The 21,349-nt window shown below is 40.3% G+C and overlaps 2 protein-coding genes across 11 annotated transcripts in view; one reads left to right on the forward strand and one right to left on the reverse strand.

The window, feature by feature from the left end:
* MEF2A (myocyte enhancer factor 2A) overlaps positions 1-6,039 on the forward strand; it is a 95,092-nt gene extending 89,053 nt beyond the window's left edge. For 3 of the 8 annotated variants that reach the window (XM_058156840.1, XM_058156837.1, XM_058156838.1), the window contains one exon: positions 282-6,033. In XM_058156840.1, coding sequence (XP_058012823.1) covers positions 282-648 — 367 coding nt within the window. In that variant the 3' untranslated portion in view covers positions 649-6,033. Of the gene's footprint in view, positions 1-281 lie in introns of all 8 variants that reach the window. The other 5 variants (XM_058156835.1, XM_058156832.1, XM_058156836.1 and 2 more) reach the window with 5 other exon arrangements.
* Positions 6,040-7,679: 1,640 nt separating this feature from the next.
* LYSMD4 (LysM domain containing 4) lies at positions 7,680-19,420 on the reverse strand. Of its 3 annotated transcripts, XM_058156843.1 has the most exons (4): positions 19,252-19,420; positions 18,769-18,865; positions 14,971-15,261; positions 7,680-10,267 (listed from the first exon to the last, which is right to left on the reverse strand). In XM_058156843.1, exons 3-4 carry the CDS (start codon positions 15,244-15,246, stop codon positions 9,689-9,691), a joined length of 855 nt encoding a protein of 284 aa, XP_058012826.1. In that variant the 5' UTR covers positions 15,247-15,261; positions 18,769-18,865; positions 19,252-19,420; the 3' UTR covers positions 7,680-9,688. The 3 variants fall into 3 exon arrangements, with proteins under 3 accessions (XP_058012826.1, XP_058012825.1, XP_058012824.1); XM_058156842.1 differs by lacking the exon at positions 18,769-18,865; XM_058156841.1 differs by lacking the exon at positions 19,252-19,420 and having other exon boundaries at positions 18,769-19,139.
* Positions 19,421-21,349: the final 1,929 nt, after the last annotated feature.

Raw genomic sequence — 21,349 nt, forward strand, 5'->3', positions numbered from 1 at the left:
CCCATTTTCCATTTACTTGACTAAACAGGGTTGTTGTTGGGAAAATAAGAGGATGGAGGTGTGCAGGGTATGTTCGTCACCTGAAGTTATTTGTAAAAATAAAATAAAACAAAAAAGGCGGGATATAAATTAAACAAACACACATCCCGTTCTAATTTCTTGGATGCAAGGTTGAGTTTCTTAAATGTTGGTTCCAGCAAACACAGCAAACCATGATTTTTCTTCTCTCTCTCTCTCTCTCTCCCCGCCCCCCCGCTTCTCCCCTCCCCGGCTTTAATTAGAACGGGAAGCCAGTTATCCCAGGGTTCCAGTTTATCCATCAACACCAATCAAAATCTTAACATTAAGTCCGAACCAATTTCACCTCCTCGAGAAAGGGTGACCCCTTCCACGTTCCAGTCACAGCCACAGGCATCTCAACAGCCGCCACCACAGCAACCGCCACCACCTCTTCAACAGTCGCGGCAAGAAATGGGCCGCTCCCCGGTGGATAGTCTCAGCAGCTCTAGCAGTTCCTACGACGGCAGCGACCGGGAGGATCCCCGGGGCGACTTCCATTCGCCGGTGGGGCTGGGGAGGCCTCCCAATTCAGAAGATCGTGAGAGCCCGACGGTCAAGCGGATGAGAATGGACACCTGGGTGACCTAAGCCTGCCGTTCTCCACGCGTCGGGTTTCCGCTATCAAGGCCCCCCCCCAGAACAGTCCTGACATATCTAAATTTATAAATAAGGACCTCGAATAAATATTTATATGTGTATATATATATTATATTATATATATACACATGCATATATATATCTTTGTATACATATATATGTGTGTGAATGTGTAGCAAGACACAAAAGAAAAAAGAAAAACCGGGCACTTAATACCAATGTTTTTATATGGTTGCAATGCCCTTTGTGGGTTAAACAAGTATAACAGAAGATTCCCCTTCCCCCCTCTTGTAGGCCTTGGCCTCACCTGGCACTTAACGCTGGACTTTTGGTTGTGCAAAAGAAATATTCTCCCCCTTATATAAAGTATCCAGTTAGATGGCTGAACCATCAGGGCCTGCCTCTAGTAGTGTTCCTGTGTGTTTTTTAACAGTTGTGTGGTTTCCTGTAATTAAAATTATGCTTTGTAGCAGCAGAGCAGTAGAAAAAGAAAGCAATACTGTACATAGGATGACCTCTGTCTAACCCAGTCTAGCATGGGTCTCTCTTGCAAAGAATGCATGGAGAAGGGCTGGTATTATTTTAAACACACACACACACACACACTCTCAAACTCCTGTTTTTGCACGTGCAAAACAATGCTGGGTCTGATAAAAAAAAAAATTTTTTTTTGAAACCACATGAGAGACTCATGAATAATACGCATGAAATCTTCAGAAGATGTTAACCTATGAGATATCTATAAAGAAAAAAAAGAATTAATATATTAAGTTATAATTGGAATATGTTTTAAAAGCTTTCTTATGTTAATCGTACCTTTTTTAAAATATAGAGAACCAATTTTAGCTCGTGTATATTTTTTATTAAAGAAAACCATACGTCCCTTGAAGACTATATAGAAAGTTATATATGTACTTTTGAACACATTCTGCTATGAATTATTTATACAAGCCAAAGTTGAATGGTGTAGCTCTTTTTTTTTTTTTTAAATTTGTAGAGTATACTTCTAACTTGATTTTTGACTGTCTATTGTTTTTATTTTCAGGGGAGGAAGGAAAAAAAAATTGCAGGCAGAACCTTAGGGAAAAATAAGCCATGAATATTCTTTATGTAAATTAAAATTTGAGCCAAATTTTGTGTATATAGCATCTTAAATATATGATCACCTTTTGGTGTAAGTACGTATGTACTGTACGTTCACCAGATTAAAAAGTATATTTTTGTGGATTGACGCCAACTTGAAGAAAAAAGAAGAAAAGGCGAGGTCCTTATTAGTAGAGTATTCACTGTTTAATATTTACTATTTTGTTCAATATACTGTACTTTCTTTTGGATTTAATTAATATTCAGATTTTTTCAAAGGGTGTTTTAAAAAAAGGGATTGTCCCCTTCACTGGTGGTGAATGTGTTTGTTAAAATTGTACTCTTTTTTTTTGTGCTGTATAGTAAAGCTTCCCTTACACGTTTTATAAATATATACACACAGAGAGACACATACATATATATATATATGTATAAGTGTATATTTGTGTGTGCATGTGTGTGTGTATATATATATATCTATATCTATATATCAATATTTATATATATATGAAAATATATATGTATATAGATAGTAAAGTGATAAATCCTTCCCTAATCCCTCTTATAGAAATCCGATACTGAATTCATCCTGCATAAATAGAAAAAAAGATATTGCAACATGGTTTTTAAAGGCATTATTCGCAAATGTCTCTTCTGGGATGGAGGGAACTATCGTATTGTTCATGTAATGAAAACATGCACAGAGAAGCAAAAAAAAAAACACAAAGAAGAGGGATTTTGAAGTGGTTTGTGTTAGTTTTGGACAAGGTATATTTTACAAGCATTTTGCTAATGCAAGTTATTTAGAAAGCGAGTTTACACTTTGAGGGTGGTGGGTGGTGACAGCTGTTTAGGAGTTTCCTCTAATATGTTCAGATAGCCGACCTGTATTTTTGAGCACACGTTAGAATATTTAAACTTCTGGACCCCAAGGGCTGCTCCGTGGCTTTCATTTGCACTAATTGTAGATTTAAAGACAGCATCATGCCAGGTCTAAATTTGGCCTTATTGTGTACAATACGGGTGGGGGCATGTGTCAGCATCTCAGAGCTGAGCATAGAAGAACGAAATATTCACTTTTAGCCATTTCATTTCAGTGGATTCTCTCCTGCCATCTAAGGAAGTTGTCACCTTGGTCAAAATGGCTGGGTTGATCCGCAAGCCATGCTTAACCATCCTAAAGTGCAGTTCATGTACAATTCATTTCTGTGGATCAGTTCACATTCGACCCAGTAAACACTGCTTTGAACTTGGGAGTCCGGCAGGACAAATGCAGGGAAGCCAGTTGTGAGAATCAGTAAGCCTCTGGACTCCAGTCGTGGGTATCCGTATAAATAGTATATATGAACATGTGATTTACCGTAAATGTGAGCCAGTCGCTGGCTGCTTTCTTTTGACTTTTTCTTGGAGTGAAATAGTAATTCTGTTTCATATCTAAACTAGATAGTATTTTGGAACACATGCAATTGAATTCTGGAATGCTGACACATTTTGAGTTTTAAGGTCAAGTTTTGACCTCCAATTCCTTCTTAACCTACAACCTTCTAAACCTCTTAAGCTTGCTGAAAATCTCCCAACTAAACAGAAATGAAAGAGACTTCCTTTCAAAAACACATTACCTATTCGTGTTTTTTTCTTCTATCGTACGAGTAATCGTATATACCATTGGTGGATAGTGCCCCTTGTTACTGTTTTTCAGTTTGGAAAAAAAAAAGTACCCATTGCCCCTATTCTTTGTGATCATTTCTCAGTGTTTTGAGGAACTAAAAGAGCTGGAATTTAGCTCCTTCAAGCCTTGTTAGGGTAGAACAGAAAATGCTGTCAAACTTCCTTGTTCCCTCGTGTGGGAACAACACAGCCACTTCAGTGATCCTTCTGGTGCTTCAAATGAGCATGTTTCTCTGGCACTACATGGACCTTCCGGCAGATTCAAACGGGAGTTATTGGTTTTTTTTTCATTTCACATTTACTGTCTCATTTCTTGTGTGCCTTAATGCAAATGGCTGTGCTGACTGTCTCTCAATAGTCTTTATTCCTATGCAGGTCTCTAAGGAGTTACATCATCATGCGTCTTTTTAAAAACCATACAACAGAAAGTCTTGGGCTTTGTAACGTTAAGCCACCCAACTTTTGTTCTGTTTTGCTTTTTAAGAATCCTTTCTGGAAATCAGACTTTGTTAATTCTCGGCCCAACAGGTTGTTCTCGGATCTCACCCCCCTTTCCGTTTTTTCCTGTGGAAGAATTTCACATCATGAAAATGACTTTTAATTTTTACAATTAGCACTAACTCATGTAACTCTAGGCGTTTTTTGAACATACCCTTTGACCCTGTTGATAAAGTTGCAACAGCAGGTAGGATTGTTTATGCTAAGTTAGTTATAGCTGCATCCTGTACTTTTGGCATTTGAGTGAGTTGGTGTTTCTGTGCTGTCATTTGCTGTTCCTTTGTACCAAATATAAAGTTTTGCACTGACGTCGCTGCAGTGATGCAAAACATTTTTACAGGGCGATGTGTTTGTGAATCATCACCCTCCCTTCCAAGCAGGAATTGTGCAATTATTCCGTAGCAGAAACTTCTGGGGCAGGAGGTGGTCTGGCATCCAAAGGGCCCTTCAGTTCGCTGCACATGCCTCACAGACCTGAATTTTCTTCTCTGAATAGTTCAGGTAGTCTTCGTTTAGCAACCACAATTGGAACCGGCCACCATTAAGTGAAGATAATGCGACTCTACTTATGATCCAGCTTCAGCTTTCCTGTGCTTTACAGACCTGCGATGGTCATAAACGCAAGGACTGGTCGCAAAGTGATCTTTTCACCACTGTCGTAACTACAAGTGGCCATTGCCCAAGGCTGTCACTAAACAAGGACTGCCTGCAGTCCCTGACATTGCACGAAGAACCAATTTTGGAATCTTACAGGAATTTGTATTACATCAATGAAGATCTGACCGGATTTTTTTAAAAAAATACTCTAAAATGCTGAAATATTATTATTGTTATTTGCAAAACCCTCAGCTTAAAGCATGCCTGAAGTCGCTCTTTGATTTGATCTTGGTTCTCAGACCTAGTGTCTGGGATTTTGGCAACACTCTGAAAATTCATTCAGAGGTATATATATAGAGTTACATTGGGTGGTTTCTGACCTGATACATTTCCATTAAGGAGATAATGGCTTGAAATATCCTCAATACAAACCCTATACTGAAAACAAGAACTTCAGGTAAGTTAGGTGTGCTAGGATCCTTGGTCAAAGGGATGAACAGTCCATCCTTCCCAAGATTGCTGGGGCGGGGAAGTTAAATCCTCCTAGAATGACTTTCATTAATTGATCAACCTCTCTTAATAAGGCTGTTTGAATATTCGCCCTTTTAAGCTAATTGAATGAGTTCAAACAACGGAGGTGATTCTGTAAAATAGTTTTAATGCATATACGATAAGATTTCAGCAAGGCTGCATAGCACACAAATCTTTCTAGAAAGGAGTTGCGAAGAATCATAGACCTATTAATAACTTTTTCTTTTTAAAAAAAAAGGCATATGAAGAAACGAGGCTGTGCAGCACTTTGGAACAGTTCCAGAAAGGTGCTTTGGAATGTATAAGGGTGCGGATGTATCAGCTGTATGCAACTCTTTAAAGCAGCTGCATCTTTTCCTGGGGATTGCACAGCAAAATCCTAGTAGGGAATGCTTTAAGCCTTTTACCTATTCTAGGATGTTAATGCATAGGCAAGTGTACTGTGTGCACAAGAAATATATAGTAAATAAGGAACATAAATGACTCCTCCCAGATATCAACCATGGGGAAAAAAAGTTTTGAAATTTAGAATGTGAAAGACTTTTAAAAAGAGAGAATTTTTTTCCCTCACTTTGTTGTGCAAGAAAACACTGCTTTGCTATATTTAAAAAAAGAAAAGCTTTTTTAAAAAGAAATAAAAAATATATATGTACTTAGTAATTGTTTGTAGTCGACAGTTCACAGACGAAGCTGTTTGCGGTTAAAGCCGCCTGGCGGCACAAGCTGGACTTTGTTGCCATCTTTAAGATGAATCTTTAAGAAAAAAAAAATTAAGTTAATCTTTTTCCCTGAATGTGGTGTTTTTTTCTTCATTATACAATAAATATTCTAGTGAACTTTTTATCAAATGGTTAAGAAAATGCTAGAAGTTGTTGTAAAATATTTGTATCTTGCATTCACTAAAGTAAAAATACTGGCTTTTACTGTGTATATCAGACTCACTCCTATTTAGAATGCCTGGTTATTCTGCCTTCCCTTGTTTCTGAGTCCTTCCTAAGCTTTGATTCATCTTTTGGTTAGTCATTGTCCTGTCACCAATGCCTACTGTGTTGTATGAACTTGAAAGTGGAGCTGTCCAACTTCATCAGGCTTTCCATCAAAAGAGAGAGAGAGAGAGAGGTGGATTCTTTTCTGCCAGCTCAGTCTTGACTGTCTAAATCAAACATGACCCCCCTTCCCCCACCCTCCCGAAATGTCGAGCTGCATCATCACAGACTGTCACGAAGGTTTGGCTCAGCATTGCTAATTATAGTCCAGCTTAGTCGATCGGACTGAAACAAACTTCACCTTTTTGGAACATGACCCATTTTCATTGCAACCAAGATCCAGAATCATGCTTTTTTTTTTTTTTTTAATCTGGCCCTCATTTAGATGACTCCCTCTTGAACGATGCGTTTTCTGATTGGACTAGTTTGCAAATTTGAACTAGCTAACAAAGGCATTTTTTGGTAATGAATTAAGTCGGAGGTGTTTGTTACATGCCTTGTCAATTTTTAAAAAAAAAATATTTACAGCTGCCTTAGATGAATTGTCTATATTCAGTCCAAAAAAATAATACTTGAACTGGCATATCCTGGTATAAGCTGGGTTCACACTAAATTGTAATGTGGCTTGTTGGAAATTGGCTTGACGTCTTACATAAGATAAATTGTGGTTTATTCAGCAAGCTACGGTTGGATAGTCATGGCTTAGAATAATAAGTGTAAGCCAGGGGCCTTCAGGCGAGCTGTTTGCAGCTGCCTCCGATTCAGATATCCACCAAAGCCACTTGCTTTGTTCAGCTGATGAGGAAAAACAAATATTTGGAAAGGCCTCATTTAAACTGTCCTGTTGACATCCGAAAACAACAATTCCTTTGGATTGAAATGTGTCGAAAAAGCAGGATCATTTTCAGAGAACAAAACTCTCCACATCTTCCCATCTTGTACTACTATTTTGATTTGTTCTATGCTCTGGCTAAGGGATGTGGTGGCTCAGTGGCTAAGATGCTGAGCTTGTCGTTCAAAAGGCCGGCAGTTCAGCAGTTTGAATCCCTAGTGCTGCAGAACAGGGTGAGCTCCCGTGACTTGTCCCAGCTTCTGCCAACCTAGTAGTCCGAAAGCATATAAAAAATGCAAGTAGGAAAATAGGTACCACCTTTGGTGGGAAGGTAAGAGTGTTCCGTGTGCCTTTGGCATTGAGCCACGCTGGCCACACGTCCATGGAGACATCTTCAGACAGCGCTGGCTCTTCGGCTTTGAAACGGAGCTGAGCACCGCCCCCTAGAGTCAGGAACGACTAGCACATATGTGCGAGTGGAACTTTTGCCTTTATGCTCTGGCTGATGTCATCTTTGATGGTGTCCAGCAACCATGTTCTTTGGTCTGGTTTCCTTCTACCCTTGAAACATAGCTAGGGGTATTTAAAATAAGTATGTTTTTTTTTCCCTCTGTAAATGCCTCAATGTCAGTTTCTCATTGCTTCTAAAACCTGAGAGAGAAAGAAGAGTTCCTGTCACTCAGAAATTATTAGGATCCCCAAACGAACATGCAGCAAGTAGAGGGACACTTTGACAGATAAACAAAACATACAGTCATAGCTCAAAGATAAGTTTAAATACTCAATTAAAAATATTCCAAAGATTCTTAAACTACTTCAACCAAAAATTGGGTTTGCTTAGGTCTTTTTAATTACAGTATTTGAGTTTTAGAAGAGGGAAATACTTTTTATTTATTTTTTAATTACAGCAATGGAGGACAAGGTGGGGGAAAAAAGGCAGTTTTGCATAGGAAGAGTGAAGAGGGACAAGCTCTTTTCTGTTTCCCCATATTCAAGATGCTCCCATTTCCGACAAAATTTTCTCCTGGCCCAATACATGTTAAAAGAATTTCAGTAATGCAGTTAAGTCCATTAAACATTTCATGTCTTACTTTTGACAAGATAACATAATGGAAGATATGGTACATGATTTGGGATCATAGCACTATTTGCTTGCATTAGTCAAGATTGGTTAACTGGATTGCATTAACATCAATGAACAGGAATGTTCTAGATCAGGAATCTGCTGCACCACAGAATTATAAACTTTGGCACCCTGTTATGTTATTGATGATTAATACTTTATAGAGAGCAATGAGGGAAGTCCAATTATCCCACTGCTGGTTTTTTGCTCTTGCGTATTTCATCTAATTCTGAGATTAGATTAACCGCTAATCAAACAATGAAAGAGAGGGAGGGAAACTAGCATTTTAGAACAATTGCCCAAGGCCCAAGACAAAAGTTATCCATATAAGCCCTTTACTGGCTGTGTCTTTACTGAAGCTAATCAGGTTTAGTCAAATAATTGATTACCAAGCATTTTAATTTTGATCACATTACTATGGGAATACTTGAACAGTCACAAGCGTGAAAAATGGTCATAAACTACTTTTTTTTCAGTGCTGTTGTAACAGTCACTAAACCAGGGATCAGCAGCCTGCAGCTCTGGAGCCACATGTGGCTCTTTTACCCCTCAGTTGTGGCTCCCTGTCACTCAAAATATGCATTACAATCACCAAGGTGTGACATCCACCGGCATGGATTTACTGAACTTTTCAACCCCCGGTAGGCCAACCATGGATAAATCCAAGAAAAGAAAAGTTTCAGAAGAAAACGGAACATTTAATTCAACTACATATGCTAGTTTTGTGGCCGCTCAAGAAGAAGTAAGGCACAGGAAGGGTTTTGTGGCTCCCGGTGTTTTTTTTCCTGTGGGAAACGAGTCCAAATGGCTCCGAGTGTTTAAGGTTGCAGACCCTTGCACTAAACAAACTGTTGTAAGTCAAGGACTTCCTGTATCCCAGTGAAAAAAATTAAGAGAAAGTTTTCTGGCCAGTTATACACATCCACTCATCTATAAGTGAGATGCTGGTTGATGAGAGACTTAACATAAATGAGCATTAAAACGTGCACGTTAAAAACAGAAGAAAAAAAAACAAACCTCCAGTTGAGGCCAATAAATGTCAAAATAGACCTGTAGCTTCCTTGGCCACAAAGTTCATATTAGGTATATATCCACAACTTGCAAAAGAAAAATTAGGTATGTAAACAACACTCCCCCCCCAACCCCCAAATCCTAATTTGCAGATCTCAAACATGGCTTTTCATCGTTTTGTTAAACATGTATTGTTCTCGCTTTTGCTGGATTATCTGGGCGCATCTTTATTTCAGGCCTCACAAAATCCTGCAAACGGAATAGGGATATCACCCAAGCTGCGTTTGCTGGGAAAAAAAAATTATGGAGAAATGTGTTTTAACAGTAAAAAAGGGAAACGGGACCGAGGAAAGTTTAAAAAAATGGGTTTTTTGGAAGCTGAGGTCTAGAGTGAAGAAAACCTGGGCATTTGTAGGACGTCGCAGCAGGTTGGGATTCGGTCCTCATTTTTGGTATTAAAAAACAGCCCTTCCTACACAGTGGGAGCAGACTCCCCATTGGTTAACTATCTTCCATGACTCATTTTGCCCTGTTGTTCCCCTGCCTGGTCTTCGCTCAAAAATTCATTAGTAACCACAAACAGCAAAGATATGCTCCACTGATCAATACTGTACTTGGGGTTGGTGTGTGTGTGGGGGGGGGGACCCAGAATCTGTTGTTACTTCCAGATCCTTTGGGGCAAGGGGAGCAGCCCAGATCATGTCACTCTCCTGATGGGATGAAACCTTGTTTAGTAGTATGGACAGTGGGGCTGCTTTCTTGCCCAGCATAGTTTAGCCTTCCCACCGAAGAACCGTTCACTGAGATTTTAACAGAGTCTGTCGTGTTGGAGGTACCAGGAACCACATCTACTTGCTGGGTCTTAAAATAGACAATGTAAAAAACAGGTAAAACAATTCCTATCAGGAGCATAAGCAAGACTGCTTTCCACCACTGGATCCCATAATCTGCTCCGGTGCAGGTTGCTTTCTGCTCCCGAGATGACCAGTTCGAAGGTTCGACGAAAGGATCTGTGCAAGAAGGGATTTCTATCTGTGTCACTGTTTCAATGTTTTGGTCAATCCCTCTGAAATATTGGTCAATTTGTGCACGGTCGCCGCTCCTGTTTTCTGGATCTATGGATACAGAGTGTTCCAGTAGCAGACCAGGAGTCTGAAGGGGTAGCAAATCATCGCTGGTCTCCGTCAGTAGTCCATTAACCTTGACCGGAATCTTGATGGATTTCAGGGCGTAGAAGTCTTGTTCTTGGATAAAATTATTAACCCTCTTGATATCTTCAACCTGGAAAATATGGTAAAGAGAAACGTCAAGGGAGAGCCTCAGTCAGCCAGGTCATGGTTGCTCCAAAGGAGCTTTTTCAGGAGGCAACTGGACTTCCTTGTTTTTCCTTAGAAGACGTTTCACTTCTCGCCCAAGAAGCTTCATCATCTCTAGATGGTGGGGAATGGAAGGATTTACACTCCTTACCCCCACTCTTTCCAAGTGGCAGCTGCCAGGACATTAAAACAACCAACAGAAATAATAAAAAAAGCTGGTCATTTGCATTATTTTTAGAGAGTCACTGAGGCCACTTGGAGATTTGTCCATGTCCTCAGGGTCACCTGAGCAATGCAAATTGTCAAACCTCCAAGTGACCTCAAAGACCGTCTGAAAGGATACAAAGGACCAGCTGTCTGCAAGGAATATAAATCCTTCCATACCCTACCATCCAGTCAGAGCTGAAGAAGCTCCTTGGATGAGAAGCAAAACATCTTCAAAGAAAAACAAGGAAGCTCAGTTGCTTCTTGGAAAAACAACCACCTTTGGTTCATAAAGGAAAACATATTTACCTAATTTATAGGCTCACCACCCCCACTCTTTCCAAGTGGCAGCTGCCAGGACATTAAAACAACCAACAGAAATAATAAAAAAAGACATATAATCCAATCTTCAGCTGCTATTAAAAAAAAAGAGGTAGGCTTCCTACAGCCATGTGAACATTTATTCTTGTAAAATAAACGACGACATGGTGTAAATATGCCATAGGTGGTGGTTCATCTGAGAATGTATTTATCTACTTTTTAAGAACTGCTAAAGACCAGATGATTTTTTTACTACCAGTATGTCCTGATAGATAAAGACGCAGTGGCTCAGTGGCTAATACACTGAGTTTGTTGATTAAAAGGTCGGCAGTTCAGCGGTTCGAGTCCCTAGTGCTGTGTAACGGAATGAGCTCCCATTACTTGTCCCAGCTTCTGCCAACCTAGCAGTTTGAAAGCAGGTAAAAAATGCAAGTAGAAAAATAGGGACCAACTTTGGTGGGAAGGGAACAGCGTTCCGTGTGCCTTTGGCATTTACTCATGCTGGCCAAATGACCATGGAGATGTCTTCGGACAGCGCTGGCTCTTTGGCTTTGAAACGGAGATGAGCATTGCCCCCCTAGAGTCGGGAATGACTAGCACATGTGTTCGAGGGGGGCCTTTATCTTTATGTCCTGATATATAAAACCCATAGAATTCAAAGAGCGTGTACTTTCTTTTTCACCTGACTGTAGGTCATACCAGAGGACATTGGTCCAGAGAAGGGACTTGGAGCATGGCCAACCAGAAAGAGATGCTAGACGGGAGAATATGAACCTAGACAGGGCAATGCAATGTCAACATTTTGAATGAGTACCATTTTTTCTCTAGAACAGGTGGAAGTTTGCAACTTCCCGTTCGGTTCAAAAGCCTTTGCTCCAAAATTAGCTCAATTCCTTCCCTGCAGTTTGATAGGGATGGTACAGAAAGGGCCAGAAAAAAGAATGACAATTATTATAAAAAATGACACCAGAATAAATAAGGGGTAGAGTTAATGTACCCCTTCCTCCTTTTGGTCTACTGGCATATTAAGATACCTCCTCCTAACAATCCGCTCATGGGAATGTGGTTCTTGGCAGAAAAAAACGATCCAACCTGACCGCCTTTGCTTCCATATGACAATGACAAAACAGAACTCAAATCCAGCGGTAAGCTTTCTATTCAGTTGTGTTCTAGGATTATTCCTTATCTGTTCTTACAGATGTATCTTTTAAAATAGTTCAACAGGGATAAGGTTCCAAATGGAAAACCAACCAGAATTAACCGCTATCGGAACCTTCTTCTGTGTACCACACTTTGTCTCCTGGATCCTTTTCTTCTTCACCATTTCTTGGCTATCATTTTTTAAAAACATATCATTTAGATCAGGGGTCTCCAACCTTGGCAACTTTAAGACTTGTGGGCTTCAACTCCCAGAATTCCTCAGCCAGCAAAGCTTTGCTGGCGGAGGAATTCTGGGAGTTAAAGCCCACAAGTCTTAAAGTTGCCAAGGTTGGAGACCCCTGATTTAGATAACTCACCGCAAGACCCAGTTGGTTTCTGAAAATCCAAAGAGGTTCAGTTCTGATTATTGAAGGTTTCTAGGATTCTGAAGTATGTATCTCTGTGTTCCTGTATAAATTTAGCTTGCAACACCTTAGAACTGCCCGTTAGAATTGGACAGTTCTTCAGAATTTAGTGAGTCATAACCAAAGGTTGAAAAAGAGGTGGTTGGGTTAAGCATGCCATCTAATTATTGCAAAGGAATTAACGTTTCATGACACGCTAACAACTTCCTTTCATGTAAGTCAAGGGTTACATTTTGTTAATCTTGTACTAGCAGCTGTTGCCAGCTAAACCCAGAGATAATCCTAGGATTCTGTTGCACTTTAGGAAACTTGTTTGTGAATTAGCTCTATTATTCTCCGTCCTTTTTCAACAAGCTTCTTTAATGCTACTGAGAACAACAACATGCAATTCTAGGATTCAGCACCCCTCTCTTCCCAACCAGACAAAATTCAGCACAACTCCAGTTCAAAACTGGTAATTCCTAACTCCTGCCAGTTAAATAATCACACTGGTTGCAAAAAGTATTATGGAAACATCTCTCTTATGGCATGGAAGAAAGAAAGCATTTTGGGGTGTTACTCTGGACAAATCAGGCTTAATCTTAACTTTGGAACATATTTTTTTTACAAAGATGTTTGGTTTCACTACTAATTAGTTTTCACTACTAATTCACTACTAACTCTAATGGCAGAAAGTGAAGAGGAACTAAAGAGCCTCTTGATGCGGGTGAAGAAGGAGAGTGCAAAAGCTGGCTTAAAACTCAACATTAAGAAAACTAAGATCATGACATCCAGCCCTCTCAATTCCTGGAAAATAGACGGAGAAAAAATGGAGGTAGTGCCAGATTTTATTTTCCTGGGCTCCAAGATCACCGCACATGGGGACTGCAGCCAAGAAATTAAAAGACGTTTGCTCCTGGGGAGGAAAGCTATGGCAAATCTAGACAGCATGTTAAAAAGCAGAGACAGCACCCTGCCAACAAAAGTGCGTATAGACAAGTCTATGGTTTTCCCAGTTGCAATGTATGGCTGTGAAAGTTGGACCATAAGAAAGGCTAAGCGCCAAAGAATTGAGGCCTTTGAACTCTGGTGCTGGAGAAGACTCCTGCGAGTCCCATGGACTGCAGGGCGAACAAACAAATCAGTCCTAGAGGAGATCAACTCTGACTGCTCTTTAGAAGGCCAGACTTTGGCCACCTACTGAAAAGGAAGGACTCACTGGAGAAGAGCCTAATCCTGGGAAAGATTGAGGGCAAAAGAAGAATGGGACAGCAGAGAACGAGGTGGCTGGATGGAGTCACTGAAGCAGTCGGCGTGAGCTTAAATGGACTCCAGAGGATGGTAGAGGACAGGAAGGCCTGGAGGAAAGTTGTCCATGGGGGTCACGATGGGTCGAACACGACTTCGCAACTAACAACAACTAATTCGGGTGATATGCTCCAGTAATTACATGTAGATTGTCTTGCACTAGTTTAGTGTAAAGCTCAAGTACGGTCTTAGACACTCCTCTTGTGGAGCCAAAGATTAAGAATGAGTTCTTGCACCAACCTTCCTCATTTGTTGAAATATTTAGTTACATACATGCAAAACAATTTTGACCAGATCTTAGTTGAATGCAGTTAGAATACAGAATAGAACAGTACAGCACAGGCTTGTCCAATTCTCTTACTTTCCTGTCTTTTGAGTGTTACGCCTTATACTGTTTCTACCAACATGAAATCTGGTCCCCTTGCATCTGAATTCTCCCAGTTGAGGGAGTCAATAATATTGCCTAATCAGAACTTTGTGAGTCTAACAAGGAGGCTAAAGTCACACATTGTTAGGATCCAGAATCAGGAACAGAGCTCCCTACCAAAGGTTAATTCTCTTTTTTTTTTTTCTTTCTTTCCTTAAGACAATTTACTTCATGAACAAATGATACGTTGCATAAAACTCCCCAAACAAATCATACAAACTATTACCTAAAAGAAAGCTTTCTATAATCATTGATAAAAATTAAATAGTACAACACAACTTTCAGGTCCAAATCAATCTCTGGGGGAGAAAATCTATGCAAAATCCATAGAGACCCATTAACTGTGAAGCAGCCCAGCCCACGGTTCAAGTTCTTTTAAGGGAGCTTCTTTCATGCTGAGATCAAATTAAATCCCCAGTTTAATCTCAGTCCCATTCACTTCAAAGAGTCCCCACGGAGAAAGAAGGAGAAGAAAGGCACATTAGGGGTGTCAACTGTCTTGAGTTATCTCTCAAAATAATAAAGGCGCCATAGAAATAAAATAAATAAAGCCAGCCTTGTTTTTCAAGTTGCACAATATTCTTCAATCAGCTAAAATAATCTAATGACTAGCTTAATCATTAAAGGACCAAATGCAAGCATGGAAGCTCCTAATTCACCCTGATGTGTCAAAGGTGGCATTAGGGAGCAGGCGAATTTGCCAACCTCTCAACCGGAAAAACCAGATTGCCCTTCCTAGCCTTTGAAAATCCTGAACTGGGAATTAATTTTGTAAACAACTTTGGCTTGGAATAAAACGCCTATCAATCGAAGTTGGTAGAAACAAAAGCCATTGGCTTTTCCTCCAGAGAAGCCGGTACTTACTTTGCACCCGTACTGCAGAGCCAACTTGTTGAGGTTGTCGTCTTTTTTAACGACCCGTTCTAGAAGCTGCACGTCCCCAACTCTACTCTGGGAAGAGCTGGAGGGTTGGGGGTCTTTCCCCCTTGCGCGTAATTCCGTGGCGTTGAACTCTTCCTCTGATGAGTCCTCCGAATCGGATTGTCTGCTGCTTTGGAACAAAAACACTTGACTACCTGAGAAGTTTCGGACTGTGGCAGGAGCTTGGAAGGGCCTGATCAGCTTTTCATTCAGCCTCATGTTGTACAGCAACCTCTGCAAGGCCAAAAGGAAAGTATTATTCATCAAGTGAGCCTGATTATTTATGGACAGAAGTTGAGCCAGTGCAAGGCGAGCCTTGAGGCAACAACTCAGAAAGAAGGTAGATCATTCATGCTGACATGCTACGCCATGAGATAAAGTTCCCCGTTCTAAAGAAACAAGTTGCTTTTTCATTTTTAATGTTCACATCCCATGGCATATTTTCCTTATCAATGCTTTTGGTCTTATTACCCTCATCCCTTAGGTATCATGGCTGGGAATATGCTCATCTGGCACCATCCAGAGGTGGAGAGATAGGATAGAATAGAATAGAATAGAATAGAATAGAATAGAATAGAATAGAATAGAATAGAATAGAATAGAATAGTATGATTGGACACACAAGGAATTTGTCTTGGTGCGTACGCTCTCGGAGTACATAAAAGAAAAGATACATTCGTCAAGAATCATAAGGTACAACACTTAATGACAGTCATAGGGAAACAGTCACTATCAATATAAATCTTAAGGATACCAGCAACAAGGTTACAGTCATACAGTCATAAGTGGAAGGAGATGGGTGATGGGAACGATGAGAAGATTAACAGTATGCAGAGGGAATTATTTGTTTAGCAGAGTGATGGCGTTCGGGGAAAAACTGTTCTTGTGTCTAGTTTTTCTGGTGTGCAGTGCTCTATAATGTCATTTTGAGGGTAGGAATTGAAACAGTTTATGTCCAGGATGTGAGGAGTCTGTAAATATTTTCACAGCCCTCTTTTTCACTCGTGCAGTATGCAGGTCCTCAATGGAAGGCAGGCTGGTAGTAATTGTTTTTTCTGCAGTTCTAATTATCCGTTGAAGTCTGTGTCTGTCTTGTTGCGTTGCAGAACCAAATCAGACAGTTACAGAAGTGCAGATGACAGACTCAATAATTCCTCTGTAGAACTTCAAGATGAACTTCAAGACAATCTTGGATTACCAAGAATGGAGAAAAATTCGCACTTTGTTGGAAAAATAGGCTTTTAGTTTATTATATGTGTGTGTGTGTGTGTATATATATATGTACAAATATGTATATAAGTATGTATATATGTATTACGTATATGTGTGTATGTGTATATATGTGTGTGTGTATGTGTGTGTGTGTGTATGTATGTATGTATATACACAAATACATTGTAGCCATGCATATTAGACAGCTTTTGCTGAGCCTTCAAAGGCAGTGTCATATTCAGTTTTCTCAATCCTTGGTGACTTTTAAGATAATCTTAAAACTCAACTCCATGAATGCCTTAGGCAGCCTTAACAATTAAGTAATACACCAATGACAATTTTCCCCCCCTCCAAATGTTCATTGTGAATTCAGTATACTTCCACTGAAATTCCCACTTTTGTATCTCCATTAAAGCATTCGATATCCATTTAGTCATACAATATATGCTCTGTTGATAATTCTGTGTCATACTTCATGGACAGTTTATAATGGCCCTCAAGTTATATCGAGGTATGCATCATAAAATCCCCAAATTCAGCCAATTTCTCTGTACTCCTGTACTCCTTTTTAATCTGCAGTTTTTGTTAATACTGAACTATGTATTTGAAGATACTGAAATCAGGTATCATTGTTTATCAAGTATAAACAATGTTCATAGCTTATCATCTTCTCTCAAAATCCAACAAATTTTTTTTCCCCCTTATCGCCTCTCTTATCTATAAATAAATAATTAAAGTCTTCATTGTTCGATAAAAGTCCATTAAAGGTTACCAGGCATCTCAACTTATCTATTTTAAGGGCAAATCAAACAAATAGTTTGGTTCAACCAACCAACTTTATCTTCCTTTCTTTTAATTTCAAGAATTTTGATCTTTGATTCCTTCCAATAGTATCTTTCGTTCCATTTTTTGGTACTTGGTACTAAATTCTCCAAAGCTTTAACAAACCTCTTTGATAAATCCTATATAGAAAAGGACACCCACAGATGAAAAAGTGATAAGAAAAGTTTTAGAATGTGCCGAGATGGATAAGTTAACAAAAGAAATTAAAGAAAAAGAAGAGACAGATTATTACATAATTTGGAACAAATTTGGAACAAATGGCTTGAGACTAGAAACAAAGATCAAAATATATAGGGGAGAAACATGTATAAAACGAATATATAGAAATATATAAAAGTAAGGCTATTACTGTTAGAAAAGACAATGTAAATAAAGAAAAAGGGACAATGAAGAAAATAAAACAGCAAAAGAGATATGGGGGCAAAGGTACAAAACGGAAAGACCACTAAGAAACACTGTTTAAAAAATAGGTTATATTTATACGTTGTATGTTATGTGTTTGTCATATTGTGTCATAATATTTTTTATTTTTTTAAAAAAGAAAAGTTATCCAAGTCACTTTCTGGATTTGTGATGTGTATAGCCCTTCTTTAAGACATCAGAAATCCGAAAAGTGCCTCTTCCTTAGCAACTTGTGATCTCATTGTCCTCATTACTGAGCTTCATTCTGCTAATCTTTCTTTATGAATCAATGGATAACCAGCAAGTAGAAACACTTTGAGTAAAAGATTTGGTGCCTTGGTGGGGCTATTCTTACTACTAAGCCTTCCTAGTTAAACTCCATCTAGTCCAGGGGTGGACAACTTTATGACCTGTGGACTTCAACTCCCAGAATTCCTGAGCCAGCTATGCTCAGAGCTGAAGTCCACAGATCATACGAGTTGACAGAATTGCGCCTATCTCTGATCTAATCCAACATGAATGGAAATATCCTAGCATTAAATCGCCCGCATGAGTAGGATGAAAATATTGGGCATGGCAGAATCGGTGGCTGCATTATTGCAGATTCTTCACATAGTATTGGCGTGTGTTGGAAAGAATAATATAAAATTGACTTTAGGAATATTGTCTGTAGCAGGGGTCTCCAACCTTGGCAACTTTAAGCCTGGAGGACTTCAACTCCCAGAATTCCCCAGCCAGCAAAGCTTCCCCTCCTTCTTTAACTGGGGTCTCCAACCTTGGCAACTTTAAGCCTGGAGGACTTCAATTCCCAGAACTCAAAGCTGGCTGGGGAATTCTAGGAGTTGAAATCCTCCAGGTTTAAGGTTGCCAAGGTTGGAGACCCCCTGGTCTGTAGGAGAGGCAACACACATGGGGGGCCCCGGCATTTTCCTAACACAGCAAAGTCTGTTTTGTTAAAACACACACACACACACACACACACACACCACCACCACCACCACAACAACAGCTTTCCAGACCTTTCTTCCTAAATTCTTCCCTAAACCTAAGGGGCGTGCGTAAGTGCCCCCACGTGCCTACCATCCCTGTCCTAATATGCCTTTTTTACTTACTCCTTTCATGTATCCAAATTATGTTTATGCTTTTACCTCTTATCTTATATATGATTGACAAATAAATAGAATAAAATAAACCCTTTCCAGAGATCCCTTCCGTGCTCTCCAAAGTAGAATCCAAGAGCTGCTTCCCGCCCCCCGCTCCCACCCCCCAAATTCCCTCTTTTACCTTTCCAAAAGATGGGGAAGTTTGTGAATTCCAAACTAGTTAAGTAGTGAAAAGAGTTTCCAGCATCCCAGTTGGGGAATTCTTAGCAGTTGCACGTCTGAAGGTTGCCCGAGTTTGCAAAAACAAACGAACAAACAAACAAACAAAACTAACAATCCTGTCCCAAAGCATGCTGGCTGGGAACTCTGGGAGTTGGAGTTCCCGACCTCTCAGAATGACTAAGACCGAGAAAAGCCGCTCGGAACAATATGAAGACCCCTCGAGATGATCCCCAAAATTCTCCCTTCCGCTTCCCTAAATGTTGTGGCTCTTCCCTCCTGGCAAAGCCCCCCTCCCCAGGGCAGACCAATCCAAGCCCCCCCAAGACCAATCTCCACCTCCTCGCAGATGGGGACCCCCCATATGACTTTTCCCCTTCCTCCTCCTCCTCCTCCTCCTCTTCCTCCCCACCAGTCCAAGCTCCTTCCCTCTTTCTTTGCTGACCTGGATTCCGGCAGCCCCCTTTCCTTCCTTCCCTTCCCTTCCTGCTTGCCCCGCTCGAGCTGGCTTCAACCGGTCAAAACTCCTGGCTTGCTTTCTGCCCGATGGGCTGCCATAAGACAGGAAGGCGAGGCCGGGGCCGCATACCAGCCAGTCCCACGCAGGGAGTGGGCGGCGGAACGGGCACGGGTGAGGGCAGGGCGTTAAGAAAGGAGTTTGCCGGGGCGGGAGCAGCAGGCGCCTTGCATTTAAAGGGCGAGCGCCTCCGTAGCTTTCGTTTCCACAGGTCAAAAACAAAATTAGAATAGAATAGAATAGAGTTTTTTATTGGCCAAGTATGATTGGACACACAAGGAATTTATCTTGGTGCATATGCTCTCAGTGTACATAAAAGAAAAGATACGTTCATCAAGGTACAACATTTACAACACAATTGATGATCAATATATCAATATAAATCATAAGAATTGCCAGCAACAAGTTATAATCATACAGTCATAAATGGAAAGAGATTGGTGATGGGAACGATGAGAAGATTAATAGTAGTGCAGATTCAGTAAATAGTTTGACAGTGTTGCTGGAATTATTTGTTTAGCAGAGTGATGGCCTTTGGGGGAAAACTGTTCTTGTGTCTAGTTGTTCTGGTGTGCAGTGCTCTATAGCGTCGTTTTGAGGGTAGGGGTTGAAACAGTTTATGTCCAGGATGCGAGGGGTCTGTAAATATTTTCACGGCCCTCTTCTTGATTCGTGCAGTATACAGGTCCTCAATGGAAGGCAGGTTGGTAGCAATTATAATAGAATAGAATAGAATAGAATAGAATAGAATAGAATAGAATAGAATAGAATAGAATAGAATAGAGTTTTTTATTGGCCAAGTGTGATTGGACACACAAGGAATTTATCTTGGTGCATATGCTCTCAGTGTACATAAAAGAAAAGATACCTTCATCAAGGTACAACATTTACAACACAAATGATGGTCAATATATCAATATAAATCATAAGGATTGCCAGCAACAAAGTTACAGTCATACAGTCATAAGTGGAAAGAGATTGGTGATGGAAACGATGAGAAGATTGATAAATCAGAAATGAGAAATCAGAACAAACAAACAAACCCCAAAGGAGGCCAAAACAAAAGAAAACAACCCAAATCTAATACAGAAAGGAAAAAGACAAAAGTGCGAAGGAAAGAAAAAAAAGAGAGAAATACTTAAAGAGGATAGAAGACTTAAGAAACAGTGATAGAGTTGGAAGGGACCTTGGAGGTCATCTAGTCCAGCCCCCTGCTCACGCAGGTAGGGATTCGAACCAGCCAACCTTTCTGATCGACGAACAAAGTGTCTTAGCCACCGAGCCACCTAGTCTTCCAACTTCGTAAGAGAGAAGAAGAATCCCGTCATCTCCCCTCCTTCTTTTAACTTGGGTCTCCAACCTTGGCAACTTTTAAGCCTGGAGGACTTCAATTCCCAGGATTCAAAGCTGGCTGGGGAATTCTGGGAGTTGAAGTCCACCAGGCTTAAAGTTGCCAAGGCTGGAGACCCCTGTTTTAACTGTTCCATAAATTCCTGCAGCCCTTTATTTAATTCTCATCTTATTTTCAATCATTAAAACGCTCAAGTTGCTGCTGTGGAAAGCGATGGGGGGGTCCTCTGATATCTTTTCACCTACTGCCTCCAGTTTTGGTCACCACATTAAAAAAAAAAAAAAGATGTTGAGACTTTGGGAAAAGGGCAAAGAAGAGCAACCAAGACAATTTGCGTCTGGCTAATTTATAGAAAAGAAGGACTAGGGGGGACATGATAGCAGTATCCCAGTATTTGAGGGGCTGCCATCAAGAGGAGGGGGTCAGCTCATTTTCCAAAGCATCTGAAGGCAGGAGAAGAAGCAACGGATGAAAACCAATCAAGGAGAGAAGCAACCTGGAATTAAGGAGAAACTTCCTAACAGTGAGGACAATTAACCAGTGGAACAGCTTGCCTCCAGAAGTTGTGGGTGTTCCAACACTGGAGGCTTTTTTAAGAGACTGGACAGTCACTGAAATGGTATAGGGCAGTGACCTTTTCCAGACCAAGTGCCCAAAATGCGTGTGCGCACAAAC

Source organism: Ahaetulla prasina, chromosome 13 (genome assembly GCF_028640845.1).
Source record: "Ahaetulla prasina isolate Xishuangbanna chromosome 13, ASM2864084v1, whole genome shotgun sequence".
Classification (NCBI taxonomy): domain Eukaryota; kingdom Metazoa; phylum Chordata; class Lepidosauria; order Squamata; family Colubridae; genus Ahaetulla; species Ahaetulla prasina.

Bases quoted from the DNA above. Each gene is read 5' to 3' on its own strand.
- LYSMD4 (XM_058156842.1), bottom strand. From the start codon at position 15,246: ATGAGGCTGAATGAAAAGCTGATCAGGCCCTTCCAAGCTCCTGCCACA. The intron at 10,268-14,970 runs GTAAGTACCGGC...CATATTTTCCAG, and splicing joins CTCTGCAGTACGGGTGCAAA to GTTGAAGATATCAAGAGGGT.